Source organism: Nycticebus coucang, chromosome 1 (genome assembly GCF_027406575.1).
Source record: "Nycticebus coucang isolate mNycCou1 chromosome 1, mNycCou1.pri, whole genome shotgun sequence".
NCBI classification, from domain to species: domain Eukaryota; kingdom Metazoa; phylum Chordata; class Mammalia; order Primates; family Lorisidae; genus Nycticebus; species Nycticebus coucang.
Window position 1 is genome coordinate 117,310,291 of NC_069780.1, and position 21,789 is coordinate 117,332,079.

At 37.3% G+C, this 21,789-nt stretch overlaps 1 protein-coding gene across 1 annotated transcript in view; it reads right to left on the minus strand.

The window, feature by feature from the left end:
- The window catches only part of ADGRV1 (adhesion G protein-coupled receptor V1), a 669,001-nt gene that overhangs the window by 464,412 nt on the left and 182,800 nt on the right, over positions 1-21,789 (minus strand). The window contains exons 38-48 of the mRNA XM_053586729.1: positions 21,033-21,196; positions 18,723-18,816; positions 16,581-16,659; positions 16,332-16,470; positions 15,588-15,729; positions 11,055-11,317; positions 9,041-9,216; positions 8,100-8,224; positions 4,881-5,038; positions 4,643-4,786; positions 4,213-4,320 (exon numbers count right to left, since the gene is read on the minus strand). Coding sequence (XP_053442704.1) covers positions 4,213-4,320; positions 4,643-4,786; positions 4,881-5,038; positions 8,100-8,224; positions 9,041-9,216; positions 11,055-11,317; positions 15,588-15,729; positions 16,332-16,470; positions 16,581-16,659; positions 18,723-18,816; positions 21,033-21,196 — 1,592 coding nt within the window. The remainder of the gene's footprint in view (positions 1-4,212; positions 4,321-4,642; positions 4,787-4,880; positions 5,039-8,099; positions 8,225-9,040; positions 9,217-11,054; positions 11,318-15,587; positions 15,730-16,331; positions 16,471-16,580; positions 16,660-18,722; positions 18,817-21,032; positions 21,197-21,789) is intronic.

Sequence of the window (21,789 nt, forward strand, 5' to 3'; positions counted from 1 at the left end):
GATTACTACAGCTACTCAATGGAGAAAGTATCAGAGGAAGTTAGAGACAACCAGAGGCCAGGCAAGGGGCTACTCTAACAGGGTGGGTGAAAAATGAGGCAACCCAGACTAGGGAGGGAAAGAAGAGATGAAAGAAGTTCCTGCACCTACTGAGAAATATAGTCAACAACACTTAGTGATAAAATAGACATGAAAGCAAGGACTTTCCCAGGATTCTCTCCAACACAATTGCATTTATGGGGTTGCTACTTCCTAAGATGAAAGCAAGCATCAGAGGAACAAGCTTCACAGAGAAAACGAAAAGTTCCATTTGGGATATGTTAAATATTACATATCTGAAATATATTTATTTCAGTTGTCATGTCACTAGGTAGCTAGATCTGGAAATCCAGAATACAGAGGAAAGGCTGCAGGTATCATTTGAAAGACATTAACCTATAGCAGATAGCTAAAGCCAGAGGATTATAAAATAACCTAGAGTGAGTGAAGAGAAAGAGGAAATTTGAACTAGAAGTGAGTCTTTCTAGTTCAAAATTCGGAGGTATCTGAGTTCAGAAAAGGGAGGAGAAACTGGCAATGGATGACGAGAGACAGAGAAAATAAGAAAATCTGTCCAGAGTCCCAGAAAGCAAGAGAAGAAATGGTTAAATTTTAAGGATGATTAATTTTTCTAGACTGGTAAAATATGACATTGGTATTTTGGTGGGGATTACACTGAATCTGTAAATCACTTTGGGTAGCACAGGCATTTTAACAGTGTGATTCTATCAATCCACGAGCAGGCTATGATTTTCCATTTGTCTGAGTCATCTCTGATTTCTTTCCTCAGTGTTTCTTTGTTTTGTTGTTGTTGTTGTTGTTTGTTTTGTTTTGTTTTTGCAGTTTTTGGCCAGGGCTGGGTTTGAACCCGCCACCTCTGGCATCTGGGGCCAGCACCCTACTCCTTTGAGCCACAGGCCCCACCCTCCTCAGTGTTTTGTGGTTCTCCTTGTAGAGATCTTTCGCCTCTTTGGTTAAAAATAGGTCTTTTATTTTCTTTGTAGCTACTGTGACTAGTATTGAGTCTTTGATTTGACTCACTTGACAGTTTTGGTATTTAGAAACGCTACCAATTTATGTTCATTTATTTTTCTAACCCAAGACTTTGCTGAATTTATTTATCAATTCCAGTCTCTTGTTGGTATCTTTGGGATTTTCTAGCTACAAGATCATGTAGTTCCTGAAAGCAATAGTTTGACCTCCTCTTTTCCAATTTAGATACACTTTAATTATTTTTCGTGCTGACTACTCTGGCTGGGACTTCAGGACTGCGTTGAATGGAAGTGGTAACACTGTCTTTCACCAGTTATCAGGGGAAACGTTTTCAAATCCTCCCTATTCAGCATGATCTTGGCTGTTTAGAACTAGAAAGGAGCCCAAGTCGCCAAAGCAATCCTAAGCATAAAGAACAAATGTGCAGGCATCACATTACCAGTTTTCAAACCTTACTACAAGGCTACAGTAGCCAAAACGGCGTGGTATTGGTACAAAGATAGAGACATAGACCAATGGAACAGCAGAGAGAACCCAGACAGAAAACCATCTACCTCCTACCAACTGATCCTCAACAAAGCAGACAACTACGCATGCTAGGGAAATGAATCTCTATTCAATAAAGAGCGCTGGGAAAACTGGATAGCCACATGGAGAAGGAAACCTGACCCATCTCTCTTATGACTTACAAGAATTAAGGCAAGATGATATAAGGCACAAAACCATAAGAACTTAAGAACTCCAAAGAAAAATGTAGGAAAAACTCTTCTAGGTTATCAGCCTATGCAAAGAATTTATGAAAAAGATCCATAAATAAAGATCCAAAAATAAATAAATAGGTTTAACTAAACTAAAAAACTTCTGCACAGCTAAAGAAATAATCGACAAAGCAAATAATGCTGGGCAGGTGACTCATGCCCGTAATCCTAACACTCTGGGAAGCCAAGGTGGGTGAAATGCCTGAGTGCAGGGATTCAAGACCAGCCTGAGCAAGAGCGAGACCCCATCTCTAAAAAAATAGCTGGGCGTTGTGGTGGGCACCTGTAGTTGTCATAAGCTGTGATGCCACAACACTCTACTGGGGGCAACAAAGTAAGACTGTCTCAGAAAAAGAAAAAAAAGCAAATAGATGATCAAACAGAATGGGAGAAATTTTGTAAGCTATACATCCAATAAAATCCAGAATCCAGAATCTGCATCCAGATTCTGCAAAAGAACTCCAGGAAATTGGCAAGAAAGAAAACAAAAAGTGGCAAAAGACACGAACAGAAAGAAAATTTTCAAAACAAGATAGACAAATGGCCAATAAACAGATGAAAAAACGCTTGATGCCACTAATCATCAGGGAAACGCAAATTGAAACCACAATGACATATCACCTTTCCCTTGTTAGAATGGCTTCTATTTAAAAAAAAAAAAAAAAAAAAAACCCAGACATTGGCATGGATGGAGAGAAAAAGTAATGCTTATACACTGTTGGTGGAGCTACAGATTTGTACAACCTCTATGGAAGACAGTGTGGAGATTCCTCAAAGAACTAAAAGTAGACCTGACGTTAGATCCAAGAATCCCACTACTGGGTATCCACGGAAAGGAAAAGAAGTCACTTTATCAAAAAGACACCTCCATTTAAATGTTGATTGCAACACAAGTCACAGTCGCAAAGATACAGAATCAACCCAAGTGCTCATCAATTCATGAGCGGATCAACAATATGTGATATATCCATACTATGGAAAACTACTCAGCCATAAAACAGAATGAATTGATGCCTTTTGCAACAATTTGGATGGAACTAGAGACTGTTATCCTAAGTGATGTATCTAAAGAATGGAAAAACAAACACCACGTGTACTTGCTATTAAACTGGAATTAACCAATGAGCACGCAGAGGAATGTAAAACTGAGTGAAATCAAGCAGGCAGAAGGGGTGTGGAGGGGAGGGGCAGAAACCTCCCGAAAGGGTTCAAGGAACACTGTTTGGGTGATTCACTTACAGAAGTGACGCATGCGTTACAAAAGCAATACATGTAACCAAAACATTTCTACCCCTTTAATACTTTGAAATAATAATAATAAACTTGAGGCTGCAGTGACTGTCACATGCTGATGGCATGTATGGTAATGACAGAAAAACATGCACTGGGGTTGGCAACCTAGTTGTTACCAGTGAGCACAAAGAAATAAAGGCGAAACAAGGAGCTCATTCCTTCAAATAATGTCCTATAGCGGGGAGGGAGAAAAGTGAAACAAAACTAAAAAGGGAGGAGTTTCTTTCTAAGCTGGGCACTCCTGTACTGATTGTCAGAGTCAACAGAGAGATGTCAGAGACAAGGGGAGTGACTAAGCCTTACAAAGAGGGTACCTCTGGGACAGGCTTACAGACAGACTGCAGCAGAAGTGAGTTATAAGACTGGATTTTTGAAGTGGGTTTTTGAATTTGCTCTGGGAAAGATGAGTGATCTCCCTTTTGGTATAGCTTTCATTTCAACAAGATTGTCAGCTAAAAATGAGATGAGAAGTTTGAAGAGTGAAAAAAATGATCAAACAAGCATCACCAGGATTACAAGATCCTGTTTACTATAGCAATGGGGGGGTTTCTGGCGTGATGCTGAATGTCCATGTGGCAATGTTAATTATGAATTTTTAGTGATACCTGTCTGGCTGTATATGTATGATTTTTATCCATGATATTTTCCAACTCAGTTAAACTCTAATGAAAAGTTCATTTTTATTATTATATTTGCTTTGGGTCATAAAGATAATATAATATTTATAACCCTATTATTTAAAAATTAGCTATAATTAACTAACATTCACATTCCACTTTACTATTTTAGCACAATCAAATTACTATTTTCTTTTCTACTAAACCTACAGACCAGGGGTGTTCAAACTGCAGCCCACGGGCCCATGCTGATTTTGTGAGGATTTATTTTTTTTTTTATCTGTGGCATTGGATCTCATGAGAAGTATGCGCAGATCTTGTTTTTGCTCATCAGCTTTCATTGGTGTTGGTATATTTGACATGTGGCCCATGACAACTCTTATTCTTCCAATATGTTGCAGAGATTAAAAAAAAAGGTTGGAGACCCTGCTTATAAACCATGTCTTTGATAAATTTTGATTATGATGTTAAAAAGAAAAGGGAAAAAGGGCTTTATTTTAAAAGAATCAAACCTGAGTTAATTCAGAATCATCTCTTTGACTTGCAATGATTAAATAATCTTGACCATTTGAATTAAAATATCTTACTTGAGAACTTTCCGAAATAATGATTGTTTGTACCTGCAGAGAAGACACAAGAATGGGAATAAAGATTTAAAGAAGACTTTAAGAAAGGCATTGAATGTACTAATAGTACGAGTTTGTATCTGAAGCTCAAGACTTGAATATTCTAATCCCTAGGTGTATATATCTAAGTGTCATTTCAAAAAGACAAATATGTCTCTGGATTAAGATACCTTGCTAAAATGTATTTATCAATTTGCAGAAAGTCCTTTTTCACCTTCAGAAACAGCATACGCTATCTTCCATTTTGACCAATCTCATGAATCTTAATTGCTTTTAAATTAAGTAACCTATTAAAAAATGAAGACTTTGTTTTTACCAGGAATAATTTAAATCCAGATGTGAATGTATATACACTGTTAACAGAAGGCTTTTCTTCTCTTTCTTCATGAGTAATCACAAAGTAAGGAGAAAGACCAATATCAAAGGCCTCACAAGTTTTAGGGTTTTCTACACTGAAGTCCTAGGAAAGGGAAAATAAGAATAACAGTAAATCGCATTTGCATCTAGAACTTACCCGCACAATTTATTTTGTGTACTAAGTAAGTGATGTTTACCTCCACTGGAATAAAAATCCCTTGCCATCGATAAACAGTAAAAGATGATTTTCTTAACATTATGCCATATACTGAATTCTCCAAGGTAAAAAAACACCAGCCAGAAGCTGATTCATCCAAAACAGTTTGAAATATGGAAAATACAAGATCCATTCCCCCTGAAAACATAAATCATGATTTAATGTTGTACAATGCCATCCAGACCTCATCTATTCTGATTGTTCACACACTAAGACTAGCAAGTTTGTTACTTCAAATGAAGATCCTTTCCCGATGTCTGTGTGTGCACAAGTATGAAGAAGAGAAAAGAGGCAAGTTGGGAATTTAAAAATCACTACGCATAATGATTAGAAAAAGAAAAATTGCCAACACTCAATGCCCACATAGACTTTTCTAAGAAATATTTTAAAAATAAACACTATATATACATATATTTTAAAGGGAATAAGCTGAATATGGTTTTTACCAACTTTTTTTTTTTTTTTGAGACAGAGCCTCAAGCTGTCACCCTGGGTAGAGTGCCGTGGCATAACAGCTCACAGCAACCTCCAACTCCTGGGCTTAAGCAATTCTCTTGCCTCAGCCTCCCGAGTAGCTGGAACCACAGGCACCCACCACAATGCCCACCATTTTTTGGTTGCAGTTGTCATAGTTGTTTGGCAGGCCTGGGCTGGATTAGAAACCACCAGCTCTGGTGTATGTGACCGGCACCCTAGCTGCTTGTGCTACAGGCACCAAGCCAGTTTTTACCAACTTTTATAAAGATGATACAAATACAACTGACAAATTTTAAAACAATAAAGTTCCTTTGTAGAAACATGCTAAATGTTAAGTTTTAAAACTTACGCTATTTATTTGAAATTATGCTCATCTAATTTCTCCCTCTCCCTCTAATCCTTTTATGTATTATAAGAATGTCAACACTGACTCAGATACTTAAAATGGCTGTCAAGGTTTTATCAAACTGCTATAATTGGTACATGTCCTAAAATTCTGTACTGGAGAGAGAGAGAGAGAAACTTCTCTCTAATGAAGAATAACTACAGAAAAAAAGTGTCTAGGGTTTATGAACCTATTAACCAAAGAAAGTATTTTTTTTAACTTTGGCTAAAAGGGTGATCATGACACAGCAACAACAGATACCAAGGTTGAAACCTAGGCTCCCTATAAATGACTGACCATTTTTAGATTACTAATGCAAGAAGACATGATGTCCACACCTTATAGGTAAGACTCATTAGCAATTTCCTTTCCTAAAAATCTAGCATTTTCAATTCCTATTTTTTAAAGGTATGCCAAAGATTTTTCATTAAGAGTCCTGAATGGTCCTAACATACAGACAAATACTTCCCTCCGATAATTCAAAGATAGTGAATAAAGATTAAGCAATGATTGCGGAAATTTAAGAATCCCCAACACATACATTCAGAAGTACTTAAAACACACACACACAAAACCCAAACAATGAAAGAACTCTGAATTAGAAACTGTAAGCTTTATTTTTTTAGATCAGTCTTTTAGGCAATCACAGCACTATTAATCATCTTTTTTCTTTTCTAAATATTCAATCTTTCTTTACCCACCATACTTTTTCCATCCAACCTAAACACACACGGATCTCTCCAAACTAAACAAACAAGAGTCTTTTGAATTCCATACCCCATCACTACCTTTTCTACGTCCCACCTTCCCAGCCAAACTTCTTGAAATAAATTTGAAGTCTCTATTCTTTAATCTCCACTCAAGATGTTATTTAATTTCCATCTCTCTATACAAATAGCCCTTGCAATGGTCACTAATGCTTTCTATAATTTTTATGCCTTCACTATAATGGTTATTTTTCAGATTCTCACTTTACTGGACATCTCATCAGTAGCTGACATGGTTAACTTCACTTTCCATTTCAAATCACTTTTCTTCCAGTGCCTGTCATCCCGTATCCTCCTTGGTTTCTCAGCGGGTCATCGTCTGTCCCTAGCCATTCCATCTGAGTCACCTTGGAGTTTAGTCTGGGTCTCCTCCCCTCTCTATCATCAGTCTTTCTTTTCAGATTCCGGTATCAATTTCCATACCTTCAAATACAATATACATAGCTAAAGATCTCCATGTTTTTTCTTCAGCAGAGATCTTCCTTTGAGTCTAATGAAGTTTATTTTAAAAAGTAAATCAAACTCAACATGTGATAAACCATATTTACTTTACTCCCTTCACCAAAATAATACAATACCTATTTCTTTTTCTTTCTTTCTTTCTTTTTTTTTTCAGAATTCAACCTGAATTAATTCAGAATCATCTCTATGACCCACAATGATTACATAATCTTGACCTTCGGAAGTAAAATGTCTTGCGTGAGAACTTTCCAAAATAATGATTGTTCGCACCCTTTCTTAGTGGTAGCACGATCCCTCACCCAACTGCAGAAGCGAGAGACCTGGGAGTCAGCCCTGGCCTCTCCCCTCTCTCACCTCCACATCTGACCCGTCACCTCGTCTAAGTCACCCCCAGAACCTTTCCCCCTCTTCTATTCTATAGCAGCCCATTCTTTACATGGCACTGTGAATAACAATGTCAAAATCCAAACGTGATTATACCCTACTACATATTTCCATGGTAACCCTCTTCCATTCCCAAACGACCCGGAGGCCTTCCTTTAACTGCAGGATAATGACTGGCACCCACCACATACTCTCTGTATTCATGGATGATCCGGTCCTGTCTAGCCATCCAAGCTCAACAGTTTTCCATGCCAACCATCCCATCTAAGTTCTCCATTTACAAAATTTATGCCTCAGGGCTCTGCCTTAACAGCCTCCCACTCTTGCCTCCACGTTCCCCCCCAACCAGTCCTTTGCATAATCAATCATCACTCATCATTCAGTTTTAGTTCAAAGAGCAATACGTCTTGGAAGCTAGTCTCCTACATTCCTTCAACACGTAAAATCTTCTCTTTAAAACATTTTTTATAGTTTAAACTACACACTGGTTTTTAAGCTCATTTGATTTATTTCTGTTACCCATGAATTCTAAGTTCCATGAGCCCAATATACAGCTGGCACATGACCAGCACTCAATAAATATTTGTACATGCAGTAAAATAATCAGATGTCTGTTCTGCGTTTTCAACAGATGCATAAGATACAATTCATGGAAAACATGTAAATCTTACACATGCAGTATTTCTTGGTCACAGAATTTTTTCTCATAAGAAATGAAACGTACTCATGCCGAAGGCTGTCTCAGAGACTGTCTCCCACTGCACACTCACGGTCAGATCAATGCCACTAGTGCGTGACACATTTAAATACACCACCCTGCTGGCCTCTTCGATGTGTATGGAGGTGGCTCTAAAAGAAACAAATGGATTGTGGAAAGCAGAAAAAGGGTATAATTTCTATATATTTAAAATACAAATCATATTGCTAGAATTAATACTTAATGTGCTTCTAAATTTATACAACCCATGGTGAGATCCACAGATTTTATACATCAAAAAGACTAGACTGTAAATCTCAAAAATATTCATTTATGAAGACATATTTTTGAAGAGCACAAATGCAACACCCTGATCCTGCGATGAGACTGAGACCCAGTAACTTCAGTAATGTCACCCTGTGTGTGGACTCTAAGAAAGAAACACAATTGCCATTCCTAAGATTCTTCACACATACATCAAGAACATTTTATAGAGGAAAAAAATAAGTCAGGAAATTCTTACCATGTTAACAAAACTAGCTCTATTAAAGCATTTTTAAAGATATAAAAAATAAATATTTGTCGGCTTCCAGAGGAATTTTAAAACTTCAATCATGTTAATGTACGCTTGAAAAGTCATTCACTTGGCTTGAGCAGCCAAGTATATTTTACATTATTTCTTGCTTCGTATGAATTTTAAAAACACAAAATAGCATTTAGAGGTTGACCTGAAAGTGTGAACTCTGAGCAAACAGGGACTCTAATAACACCGTTACACAGGACGTGCTGAGGTTTTTGAGGCTCCCTGCAATGAGATAGCAAATGGCCTCTCTGGATCCATCTTCTAGAGTTCATTTTAAAAGTCCTTTTAAAAATATCAGAGATCAATTTCCTTCTGCATTTTCTATGTCAAAAAATATTCTCTACTTAGCTTGAGAAGTGATAATTTCCTTATGAATAAACTATACCTATTTTCAACTGCAGAGATACTGAATAGTCCCCAAGGGGCCTGGTTTTGCAAAACTGTTATCAGGGTTTGAACATGCGCCCCTAGTCTAGCGCCTCCCGTTGGATTAAACAAGGTGCACACAAAATGCTCATCCATTTCTGGTTCCGTGTCTAATATAGCAGATATGTGTAGGGCCTGAAAATGAAATCAAAAGACAAAGTTACCAGAATACAGTATGTTCACGACACACATACGGAGCAATTTACTAGACACTTTTAATGACAAAATAATATATTTTAGAAAATATCACCTTGTTTTATTTAATTATTGATCCTTATAATGGTTATAACTGTTTCAAGTTACTACTTTTGGGATTTTTACTATTGTGACATACAGCACAAAAGTGTCTAAAATAAATATTTATGACTTAAGAATAACACTGATTGAAAAATTAAATTTATGTTTTCAGTTCTGCTACCTTTTTATCTTGTTCCAACACATAACTTTCTTAATCTCACTCTAGTCCAGGATTCACTGTTAAAAGCCAGTTCTAGTCAGAGCAGGCCCAAATTAGAAATAACCTAAATGTTCATCAGCAGAATAGACAAATTCATCAACAGTGGTCTATTCAATCAAATGCTATCCAGTGATTTAAAAAAAGAACCAACTAGTGATGTGGCAACTATCCAGATCTCAGAAAGCACACAAGTGCGAGAAGCCGGGCACAGAGCACGCATTGGGGGGTTCTATTTGTATGAAGCTCAAGAATCAGAAAAATGGGCCTTCAGTGACAGAAAGTGGAGAGTAGAAATCAGACAGTGGTTTCCTCTGAGACGAGCAAGGGCCAAGAGCAAATCTTCTGGGTGACAGTAAAGTTAAACATCTTCATCTGAGCAGTAATTACATGTGAGCATGATTAGTATACTTTACTGTTCATACCTCTAAGTAGAAAGATGTGGAAAAAAGCAGTTACGTGGGTTTACAAATGCATCAAATCCAGTTTCCTATAACATTTAATTTGTCAAGTGAACAGAAAAGCTTTTAAAAACACTGTGAAAAGGAGTCTTTTAAGAAAAAAGCCACAATAAAAAATATAAAATATACAAAAAGGGAAAATATTTTAAAAGTGTAAATAAAGCAATGGTATAGTCATAAAATACCTCAAATTTGGATTTTTCAAATATCCATTTTAAGACTTAATTATAAGTGTCCTTGAACAAACCGACTAAAGGTTTTAAATTTCTAAAACATGAAAAAAATGGACATGGAAATGAATGTGCCCTCATAAATGTGCTGAAGTTTATTTCTACAAACTCATCATTAAGAAAATTAAACCTTGGATGGACTGTTTTAGATGAAATAACATTAAATATATTATTTTAAAGTTGCTAAATTTTATATAACTGGCTTCAAAAAATGTCCAAAGCTATTGCAGTGAGCTATTTTCAACCTAAACTCTGTTTTAAAGTTAAAGTTTAGGAGCAGGAACAGAAAGTTATTATATAGAAAAAGAGGTTTGGGAAGATAAACTGTGGGTACAGATAAGGTTTGTGAATGATTCATCTCAAACACAACATTTTTTCACCAAGAAGCTATTTCTGTTCTCAAATAAGAAGTCTGAATGAGTAAGCAGTTAAATTTGGTTCAACATGTGGCAGAGGGAAGTGGTTGGCTGCAGCTTAATGCATACAAAGAATGGCTTGATGTTTTCTTTTAGTTTATGGTTTATAGACAACATAAAACAAAGTATACCATTTAAAAGTGCTTAAATTTAAAATAGCAATACATATATTCTCTTCATTATTTGCATAGTTCTCTATCCTACTGACAGCAGATTTCTCCAGACGCAGACTATGGGGACTGTACGGCACTGCAGCGCTAGTCACATCAGAATACAATCATGTCTTTACCTATCATCTAAGCTGGAAGCACTATCTTTTTTCTTTCTGGTACTTAGGGCACTCCTCTAAGAGAAAATTATTTTATAAATATTTAAGATACTCTTACATTCTCACTAAAGGTTCTTACTGTACCTTGACTTGAACACCTTCTTCTAAAACAATATAGCCTTTGGAAGGAGTCAAATCTTTAGATTCTGTTGAAGAATTTATTTCTGTCACAATGTACTGAACGGTCACGGTTCCAAACAGCCCTTGTGCTGGCTCCCGAACTATGTACAATACAGCTACGCTCTCCTGGACGGACAGAGCTGTCGGTTCTCTCAGGAAGAAGTGTTCACTGTTGTTAAACGACAGAACTCCAGGGCCATCATCATTAGCGAGGACAACAATTAAGGCTGTCAAAATAAAAAATATTCAAGCAAAAAATGAAAATATAGTGGGTTAAAAATGCTGAAAAGAGTGTGGATGTTTAATGACATCAACTCTTTACCTACGACAATCATTTTAAGATTACATTTAAAAGAAGAGAAAAATTTGAAAGCATTTCATAATTTCCATATTCCCTCACAATATAAAAATACTCAATAATCCCGAGATAATGGCAGCTTTTTCAACCTGATAAAGCCAGCAGCAAATATCAAGGTTGAATTATTAGAAGCATTCCCACTAAAAAAGCAGACAGTGACAGCTATCTTCACTGCTACTCTTCAAGACTGATCTGGGAGTAACATATGTAAGAGTGATGGGCAGAAAGAATCAGAGTGCCCCTACTTTCTAGATGACACAATAATTGGAAACAGAAAATGCAAGAAAAAAATCACTAGAACCATAGGAGTTCAAAATGTAAGCTGAGAAACCTCCAAAAATCAAGAGCATTCTATTTTCTACTATTACCAATAATAGTAACTGCAACAACTAATACCATTAAGAACTCAATTGCTCAAGACCAGCCTGAGCAAGAGTGAGACCCTGTCTCTAAAAAATAGCCAGGCATTGGGCAGCGCCCGTAGCTCAGTGGTGAGGGTGCCAGCCACATACACCAGGGCTGGCAGGTTCAAACCCAGCCTGGGCCAGCTAAAATTTCAATGACAACTGCAACAAAAAAAACAGCTAGGCATTGTGGCCGGCGCCTGCAGTCCCAGCTACTAGGGAGGCTAAGATAAGAGAATTGCTTAAGCCCAAGAGTAGGAGGTTGCTGTGAGCTGGAATGCCATTGCACTCTACGGAGGGCGACATAGTGAGATTCTGTCTCTAATAAAAGAAAAGAAAAGAAAAGAAAAGAAAAAAGAAAACTAATGGCTAATCTGTATCAGCAGTCCCCACCCCCAACCTTTCTGGCACCAGGACCAGTTTCATGGAAGACAATTTTTCCATGGATTGGGTGTCGGGGGGTGATGCTTTCTGGATGATTCAAATGCATTACATTTATTGTGCCCGTCCTTGACATTATTGTTACACTGTAATGTATAATGAAATCATTAACAACTCACCATAGTGCAGAATCAATGGAAACCCTGAGCTTGCTTTCCTGCAACTAGACAGTCCCAGCGGGGTGATGGGAGACAGTAACACCCGAAGTGTGTAGCTTCTGCGCTCAGTTCCACCTCAGATGGTCAGGCCTTCCATTCCCACAGGACCACACGCTCTAGATCCCTCGTATGCACAGTTTACAGTCAGGCTGCACTCCGAGAATCAACGCTGCCGCAGACCTGACGGGAGGTGGAGCCCAGGAGCTGACATAGCCTCGCCTGCTGCTCACCTCCTGCCATCCGGCTGGTTCCCACAGACCACAGACCAGTGCCATTCATGGCCTGAGGGGTGGGGACCACAGCTCTATATGATATCAGGGTACTGACTGATACATTCTAGGAGAAAAATGAACTATCGTATTCTTGCCTTGCTCACTACCAACAAATAAATTCCTTGTATGTTGAATCATTAAATGTAAATCAAACCTATGAAAATATTACAAAAAATACACTAAAATATAGCATCTAGGTAAAGATTTTTTAATTTTTAAAGAATGTTTATATAATGAAAGATGCCACATAAACTTCAAAGACAAATTATACACTAGGATAAATGTCTGCAATATATTTAAAAAGCAAAACACTGAATTCAGAATATATGAATATCCCTACAAACCAGTAAAAGCACACAACACAGTAAAGTGCATAAAGCATATAAAAAACAGAAATCACACAAAGTAAAAAACAACTAGCCAAGGTCAAACTCACTGATAAATGGGAAAATCCACAATAATGCACAAAACAGCCACATAGTTTTCTTTCTTTCTTTTTTTTTTTTTTTTTTTGGGCAGAGTCTCAAGCTGTCACCTTGGGTAGAGTGCCATTGTGTCACAGCTCACACAGCAACCTCAAACTCCTGGGCTTAAGTGATTGTCCTGCCTCAGCCTCCCAAGTAGCTAGGACTACAGGCACAATGCCCAGCTACTTTTTGGTTGTAATTGTCATTGTTGTTTGGCAGCCCTGGGCTGGATTCAAACCCATAAGCTCCAGTGTATGTGGCTGGCACCCTAACCACTTGAGCTACAGGTGCCAAGCCAAGTATTTATTTATTTTATTTATTTATTTATTTTGAGACAGTCTCAAGCTGTCGCCCTGGGTAGAGTGCTGTAGCATCACAGTAACCTCAAACTCTTGGGCTTCAGCAATTCTCATGCCTCAGCCTCCCAAGAAGCTGGGACTACAGGCACTGCCACAATGCCTGGTTATTTTTTGGTTGTAGTTGTCATTGTTGTTTGGCAGGCCTGGGCTGGATTTGAACCCACCAGCTCTGGTGTATGTGGCTGGCGCCCTAGCCACTGAGCCCAGACACATAGTTTTTGTTAATTAGAATTGATATTAAAAATGTTTAAGACTTGGGCGGCGCCTGTGGCTCAAAGGAGTAGGACACCAGCCCCATATGCCAGAGGTGGTGGGTTCAAACCCAGCTCCGGCCAAAAACTGCAAAAAAAAACCAAAAAACCCCAAAATTTAAGTCTAAAGAATTGCCAATGAGGGTGTGGAAAACAACTGTACATGTTCACTCTGGAGTCCAGGTAATGTGGAGGGCAGCTGACGTGAGGTCCTGTCTACTCAACACCTCTGGTGTGCAACAGATAATCTTAATTATCCACATATACCAAGATTTATATATAAGGATATTTACTGAAACCTCACAGAAAGTTTGGGCATAAGAAATCACCCCCTATCAAGATACTCATTGTTCTGAGGCATTTTTTACTTTTAAAAATAGAAAATTACAAGTATAAAATAAACATGACAGAACTCAATAAGATATTCCTTCCTCCTCCTCATGGTAGTGAACAGAAGTATATAATTCCAATCAGAAGTCTATCAGGATCATTGGGGAGTATGTGGATATGAACGCTCCTTCCTGCTACATGGAAGAATGATCCTGACCACCATGCTGTGCCAACGAGTAACAGGAGCCTTGGGAGGAAGCCAATATTCCAAAAGGCACAGGGAAGAGACAGGAACCACAGGGTCATGGGCAGTAGGAAGTCCTCGTCCCTCCTCATCTAAAGCCATGTATCTCGGCACTCTCCAATTAAATGAACCAATAAATTAACTTCGTTTAAATATATCTGCATTGGGTTTTCCATCATATATACATAGACGATTTTTTTGTCACTCTTTCCACTTCACAAAATATGTGTAGATGATTCTTAACCCACACATGGTGTCTATTTCTACCACCCTGTACATACAACCTACCATGCTCTACAAGAAAACAATTTCATCTCAAACATAACTCTCTTTGAATTTGAAACAATAGCCACAGCCTCACAAAAAAGTTTCTGGAGACTTAAAAACACTAATTTGTTGTATCATACAACAACAAAAGTAAAAACCAGTCCTTGACTCACTCAAAATTCTTCCACATTTTTCACTACAAATCATATTTTTCCATAAAGGCCAGTAATTTAGGAATACATATGTTAATTAAATTAAAAATACCAAAGAACATTCAACTGCTATCTACAATAAGAGTTTAAAGAGTCAGTAAATTCCAGTCCTTGGAATCTCCTTGGTTTGTCTATCATCAGAAGGGAACAAAGTGACTTTTTAAGCATGCTTTTAACTCTAAAGTTCTGCATGTTTCTGAGGGGTTTTTTTTTCTTTCCTTTTTCTCTTTTTTCCTTTCTCTAAACAGTCAGCAAGCAGTAAAATAGGCTAACTAATGGCAACAATATCCAACTGTTCCAACCAAAGAATTATGGCTCCCACCATGTGTTTGAGGCACCACTTCATTACTCTACATGGTGACGCACAGCAGTTAGATCACACCCAAAAAGCTTCCTCTGTCACTCCTTCCAGGGCCAAGCATGAAACCAGAGCGGAACTCAAATTACAAAGGAAAGGTATCTACAAATTAAATAAATCACACAATAACTGAGGAAATCATTTAAATTATCTTTAGCATCCACCTACTTTTTCTGTTTTTCTCACACACACACACACACACACAAAGCTAGAGGCACTATTGCCCTAACACAGAAATCCTGAAATGCGTTAACTTACACTATTTTTCATTCTAAGCGTAGTCAACCATCAAGAATCCCTGATTCCTTTCTGCCTGCCCCACGTTAGAGAAAGCAGCATGAGGGAGAAGAAACTGTACACAAGAAATTCTCATTACCTATTGTATTTTCCCCCAGGTCCAGTCCAGGAGAAGGGTTTGTTAAGATCAGCTGAAATTTTTCATCTCCTTCTGGAATGTCATCATCGAGAATCATGATGTCAACATTTTTATGCCTCCCTCCATCAGCAAAATGAAGAATCTGGTCAAAAAGGTAAAATATACTTCAATAACTGTGGGTTTTTATAGAACTTAATGTTTGGAAAGTACTCCAACAATATAGTTGGGGTGTGAAGAATAAGTTACCCTTAGACTGAATTTTCCTTCTTATTGTTTTCATAATATCTTTTTAAAGTGGCAATATTAAGTTAAAAATGTAAAACTTATGTAGGAAAAGAAGAAAGTAAACATTTGATTAAGGAACAAAAGGCACGAAGAGACAAAGTAAAAAAGTATTTTAAAACATTGAAGGTATTACAATAAGTTAAAATAAAGAAAAGAGTTAAAATTTTCAAGAAGCAAAAGTAACATTTGGGGAAAGTTCTCTAATGATATAAATTCTTTAACACAATAGCCCATGTTCTCAATTAAATATTGAAATGAAAAAGTTATTTATTTACTGAAGTAGTGAAGGGAACCATTTCATCATATGGAAATCTTCCACTCTAGTTTACTGTAAAATATATAAGAGTTGATTAAGATTAATGTATGTATACAGGACCAAAATTACTGTAATTCTCAATACATAAATAATGAGTACAAATTAATTCGTAACAGTCATCTATGATGCACTCCGAGACCCACCATTGGGGTGAAGATGTAATCCAGCCCCATCTGAGCTTCCAAGTTCTGAGCATACACAAACAAGGAAACATGACCAATAGCCGGCCCGCTCCTCTGCACAACCAGGTTTAAACTTCCATGGGTTTCATTTACTTCAACCCTATAATGCAGTAAAGAGAATGCATTCATTTTTCCTTTGTAAGTTTTTATGTGATGGATAAGTAAAGAATGCAAATCTCAGAACAGGTTCTCACACAGCCCTGGCCCCACCTGCTATATTGCCATTCAACAACACCTCGGGCACCGTCATTGGCATCAATAATAATTTGTGCAGTCAAGCCTTCTGAATCTGAAAAAATATTAAAACATTTTTTAAAACAAGCACTTTTTGATATAAAATTCAAAGACAGTCCTTTCAAGATTATATAATTCCTAATGTATCGGTATTGTCCACAAGAAAATAAAGACACACATTCTTGTAACATCTGAATAAGAAAACTTTTTGTGAACAAGAGCCACTGACTTACAGAAATTTAATTGACTGAGTGCTGTATGAAATAATAAGCCATTGAGGCTATGGTTTTATTTCTATTATTTTAATCAATTAAAATATATTTTGATGGGTAGTGCCTGTGGCTCAACGGAGTAGGGCGCCGGCCCCATATACCAGAGGTGGTGGGTTCAAACCCAACCCCGGCCAAAAATTGCAAAACAAAAAGAAAAATAAATAACTAAATAAATAAACAAAATATATTTAGCACCTCTGTTCTACAACATCACCATTTCCGGAAGAAAGGAAAATGGGGACAGCTGGAAGGAGTTCAAAGAGCAAGAAAAAGAGAAAAAAGAAATGGGAAGAAAAAGGCAGGGAGTGGTGCAGAGAAAATACAGGTGTGAAAAAGAGACAGAGAGAGACCAGGATACTAAGAGAAGCGGAGACAGTGGGAAAGCTGCGGAAAGGTGTGGTGCAGTAGAGAGAGAGGAATACGGAAGCAAACTGAGCACCAAGGTCAGTGTTTAACAATACCACCTCTTCAGTCTTGAAATAGTAACCAACTACACTACTGATTTGTTTGTTCTAATACTTAGTCTTAATATTTTAAATTTCAGAGATCTAGGAAACTTATGACAACTGGCTGGGTGGGCAGAGGGGCAGAGAGTGAATTTTCTCTAGAGGGAAAAAGACAACATTCTTGTCCACCAAGAAAAGAATATAAAACCAGGGTTTGTGCCCATCAGACTAAAGGCTAAAAAGCAGAGATTCTAGTATCAAGCCATACCACTAAACCCAGCTCCACCACTTCCTAACTGTGTGATTTGGGCATGTTACTTAGCTTTTCTTAGCCTCAGCTACCACATCTGTAAAATGGGGAGGTCCATGTAATGACAGTGCTGACATACAAAGCGTTTGAAACAGAGGCCTTAGAGAACCTCAGCAAAAGTCAACTATTCAAATCACCTCTAATGTGAATATGAAGAAAATAGAAAGTATTCTGTTCTTAGTAGTAACAACGATTATCCTGTGATAATACTTGATGTAAGCAGCCTAATCATTGGAATCATCTATTCCTTTTGCAAAAGAACTGAAACTTTTCAAACGATAATATGTTAGGAACTGATTATTTCCTAAAAGTATGTTCACAGTTGTCACACGGAGCCTCAGCAGTGAATGAGGAAGGCCTACTCTTCTGGCCATCTGCTCCTCGGGCCATGCTTCTCCTCCGTTAGCTCCGATTAATCCCCCTGTCATGCGCACAGTCTAACCAACTCACCACTACCCTCCACTGGGCTGTCACACTTAACAAGCTTCACACAAACTTTCCCAGGAGTAAACATCTAAATAGCACACAGAAGTTTGTATTTACAGGTAGGAATTCATTTTTTAAAAGAAATCTACATAAATTTGTATCAAGGTTGAAGTTTTACCTTTCAGTCTGTAATGAATAAACTGAGTCTGTTCTAAAAGCATGAAAAGAAAAAGGTAAAAGGTCAAAAAAGAAGCAGAGAACACAAGGAACAAACAATAACTCTGCTTAAACTAAAAGAAAATAAGATCACCCGGTGGTTCAGAGACCTAGTGGAAATAGCCAATATTAAAAGACAATGAAAGCAATGTGCCTACCAAACAGTACATTCTATTTTGAGGATACAGATTTGGTTACTAAAATAGTCAGAAAATGTAAAGATCATCACACAATAATTCTTAATGTCTTTATACTGTCCAGTGCAAAAATAATTACAATATATGATAGTCTCTAAATATAAATAAATCTCAAATCCCATCCCATTTTGACACACAGTTTTAATTAACATCAAAATGATCACTTAAAATGAAGTTCCTTTACTTAATTTGAAGTGAACAGAAACAAACTAAAAACAACAACAGCAACAAAAGAAAACGAACCATCATACCTAGTCGGGGAGGAAATGAAGTTAAAGGAGCCATGATAAGTTCAACGTAAGTTAAATTCACCAAGAAATATTCTTCCAGCTCTGGTATATCATCCTGAAAAATGTATTACCCATTAAATTCCTTTAATTATGCTTTTAAAGTAATTACCTTGTAATAGGCTATTTTCTAAATGATCTCATAAATATATATATACTTGAATAGTATATAGAAAATACAAAAGTGCAAACATAAAACTAAAAAGCTTTAAAGTAGAAGAAGTAAACAAAGTATTCAACTTACACCTGGTTATACAGAAAGGTATCAGGTTGAACCAAATGAAATCACTTAAAAATTATAACATTTTAATCTAGACTTATATAATATGTCTGCCAATTAACTAAATGTCTGAGCCTAATTATTTTAACATGTGAAAAAGATTTAAAGTGACCTTAATATCCCATGTTTAGGATGAGGAATAGAATGGTACCATGAAAAAAAAATGGGCTTTAGAGTCAAAGACATCTACTACCAAATTCTGTCATTTTAGGTGAGTTACTAAAATTTTAAGACTTTAATTCTACCATCTCTATAGTGGGAAAAATAATAGCTACTTTGAAGGGGGGGTATTATAGTAATGATTAAAAATAATGTGTATAGATTACCTGACCTAGAAAGAAGGCTTTAAAAATAATAGCAATTATTACTACTCACTCGTTCACATAATAGCAATGAAAACAGGTGCCCAAAACATGAGGGTCGGGCGATACCAGCCGGCCACTGACCCACAGAAGCCCAAAGTGTGATGTGTAAATACGTTTATGTTACGCTGGTACATACTCACCAACACATACTTTCATTTTATTTAACAGAGATATGTTTCCATGTGAAAACGTAAGAAAGTGAAGATCATGTAACACACGGACCAATGCAAGCTACACCACAGTGTTACAGAAAGACTGTCCCCAACTACCTCTCTGTCCCCCACCCCATTCAACAACTCCTCCTTACCACTCGCCGAGGGGCTTACTTTACTATGCGCAGGCCAGGAGTCTCTTAACGTAAGGCTCCTTAGAAAGGATTGCAAAGTGTTAGGGAGAAAGGGGGAACTGAAAACCTCATGTTCAAAAAATTAGACTCTGTGAGAAGAGTGACTGTGTATTCTTGGTTTCAGAAACTAACATAGCTAAAGAATCAATCTATTTATATTCAGTTACATTAATAGAGTACACATTTGAAAGATGATTTACCTGCAAGTATAAATCTTGCATTCCATGCTGCATACTAACATAATATTACCTTTTATTTTACGGCTTTTGAGTTCCCATAATACTATATTAGGTCACAGGGCCATGGTAACAAAGTAAGAGTTACTGAATTCAGATGTTAGATGGTTTATACTACTTCTAATTTTATAAAAGTAAAAGTCTCCAGGAGAACAAGAACATTTTAAAATCGAATTCCCAAAATTCTGTAATTGAGAAATACTTTTCAAATTCAGCATTCATTCTCTTTTTCTATTTCCCTCTTCCCAGCCTAAAATACCATCTCTTATTCCCTCCACAGGTACGATTTTAATAAACCTCTTGGAAATGTACTTAGGTAGCTGAAACACTACATCCCAAAACAGCACAAGACTCTACAATCTGAAAAATTATTTAAAATGCAATTTCAGTCACTGATGACTACTTTAAGCTTAACCATAATCACATTCCACGCCATCAGTCTCATTTAACCAGTCCTACTGACAAAGATTGCCACTGGCATGGATTTGCTGGTCAATGAATCCCAAGGAGGAATCAAAACACTCCTTTGAAATCTCTTAGGCCAAAGCCATCTTAAAGGGGACTGCCCTAAGGAAATTCTCTTTATTATAAACTATTTCTATAAGGTAAACAACAGCAGGCCAGTCGATCTACACAAGATCAGAAAACTATGTGTCATTAAAAAGTAGTAATAACAAAAAGAAGAGATGAGCTGATGTAAAGGCAGCAGTGGAAGGAGCCAAACAGAAACGAATTCAGTGAATTTCTGGAGATTGTAGTTGTAAGCTTTTTTACAAGTAGAGAGGACCATCAGGCAAATTTAGTCTTCATGATGCTGTATGCCTTCAAATACGAAGTTATTACAAGTCTCTTACTAAATGTTACTACTTCTATGTTACAGAGAGAACAGTCCATCTGTTTCTTTCTATGTCATAGAAAATAGCATAAGAGTTCTACCTCCAGGGTGGCGCCTGTGGCTCAAAGGAGTAGGGCACTAGCTCCATATACCAGAGGTGGTGGGTTCAAACCCAGCCCCGGCCAAAAACTGCAAAAAAAAAAGAATTCTACCTCCAGTATGGTGATGTTGATGGCAGCTGCTGTTTCCCCTTGTTCTAAAATCAGAAAGCCAGTTATAGGGACAAAATCAACCTCGGGTTCTGCTAGGTTCCCTTCCGTTTGGTTCTTCACACTTAACATTCCAGGAACTGTGGTATATGTGACATTGACAGCTCCTAATTCAATTGGTTGCAAGGAAAAAAATTATAATTATTTAAACTTTTACAATAATACCTACTACATGCCTCGTTTTTTTATTTTAGATTAATGTGAGGGTACAAATGTTTAGGTTACAGTGTTTTCATTTCTAAAGTAAAGTTCAAGTTGTAGTTGAGCCCTTGTGGGGGGAGGGGGTGCTGAACACCCTCACACTGTGCACAGTAGGTGACATCCCACCGATTACCCTCCCTTCCCCCCTCCCTGCCTGTCCTCTACCCCTTGCTAGACCATATTTGTGTTTTATCTTTCATGTGGGCATGTAATTGTTTATATATTGGTTTCATATTAGTATCGAGCATATTAGATACTTTTTCCCCCATGCTTGAGATACTTTTACTAAGAAGAATGTGTTTCAACTCCATCCAGGTAAACATAAAAGATGTAAAGTCTCCACCCTTTCTTATGGCTGAATAGTAAGTACTCCATGGTATATATACAGTGTGTTAATCCATCCACCGGTTGATGGCATGCCTCACTTCTTAATTCTACTGCATTAGGGACTAAGGGGAGACCCAAAACTAAATAAATCAATAAAATACCTCATTGTGAA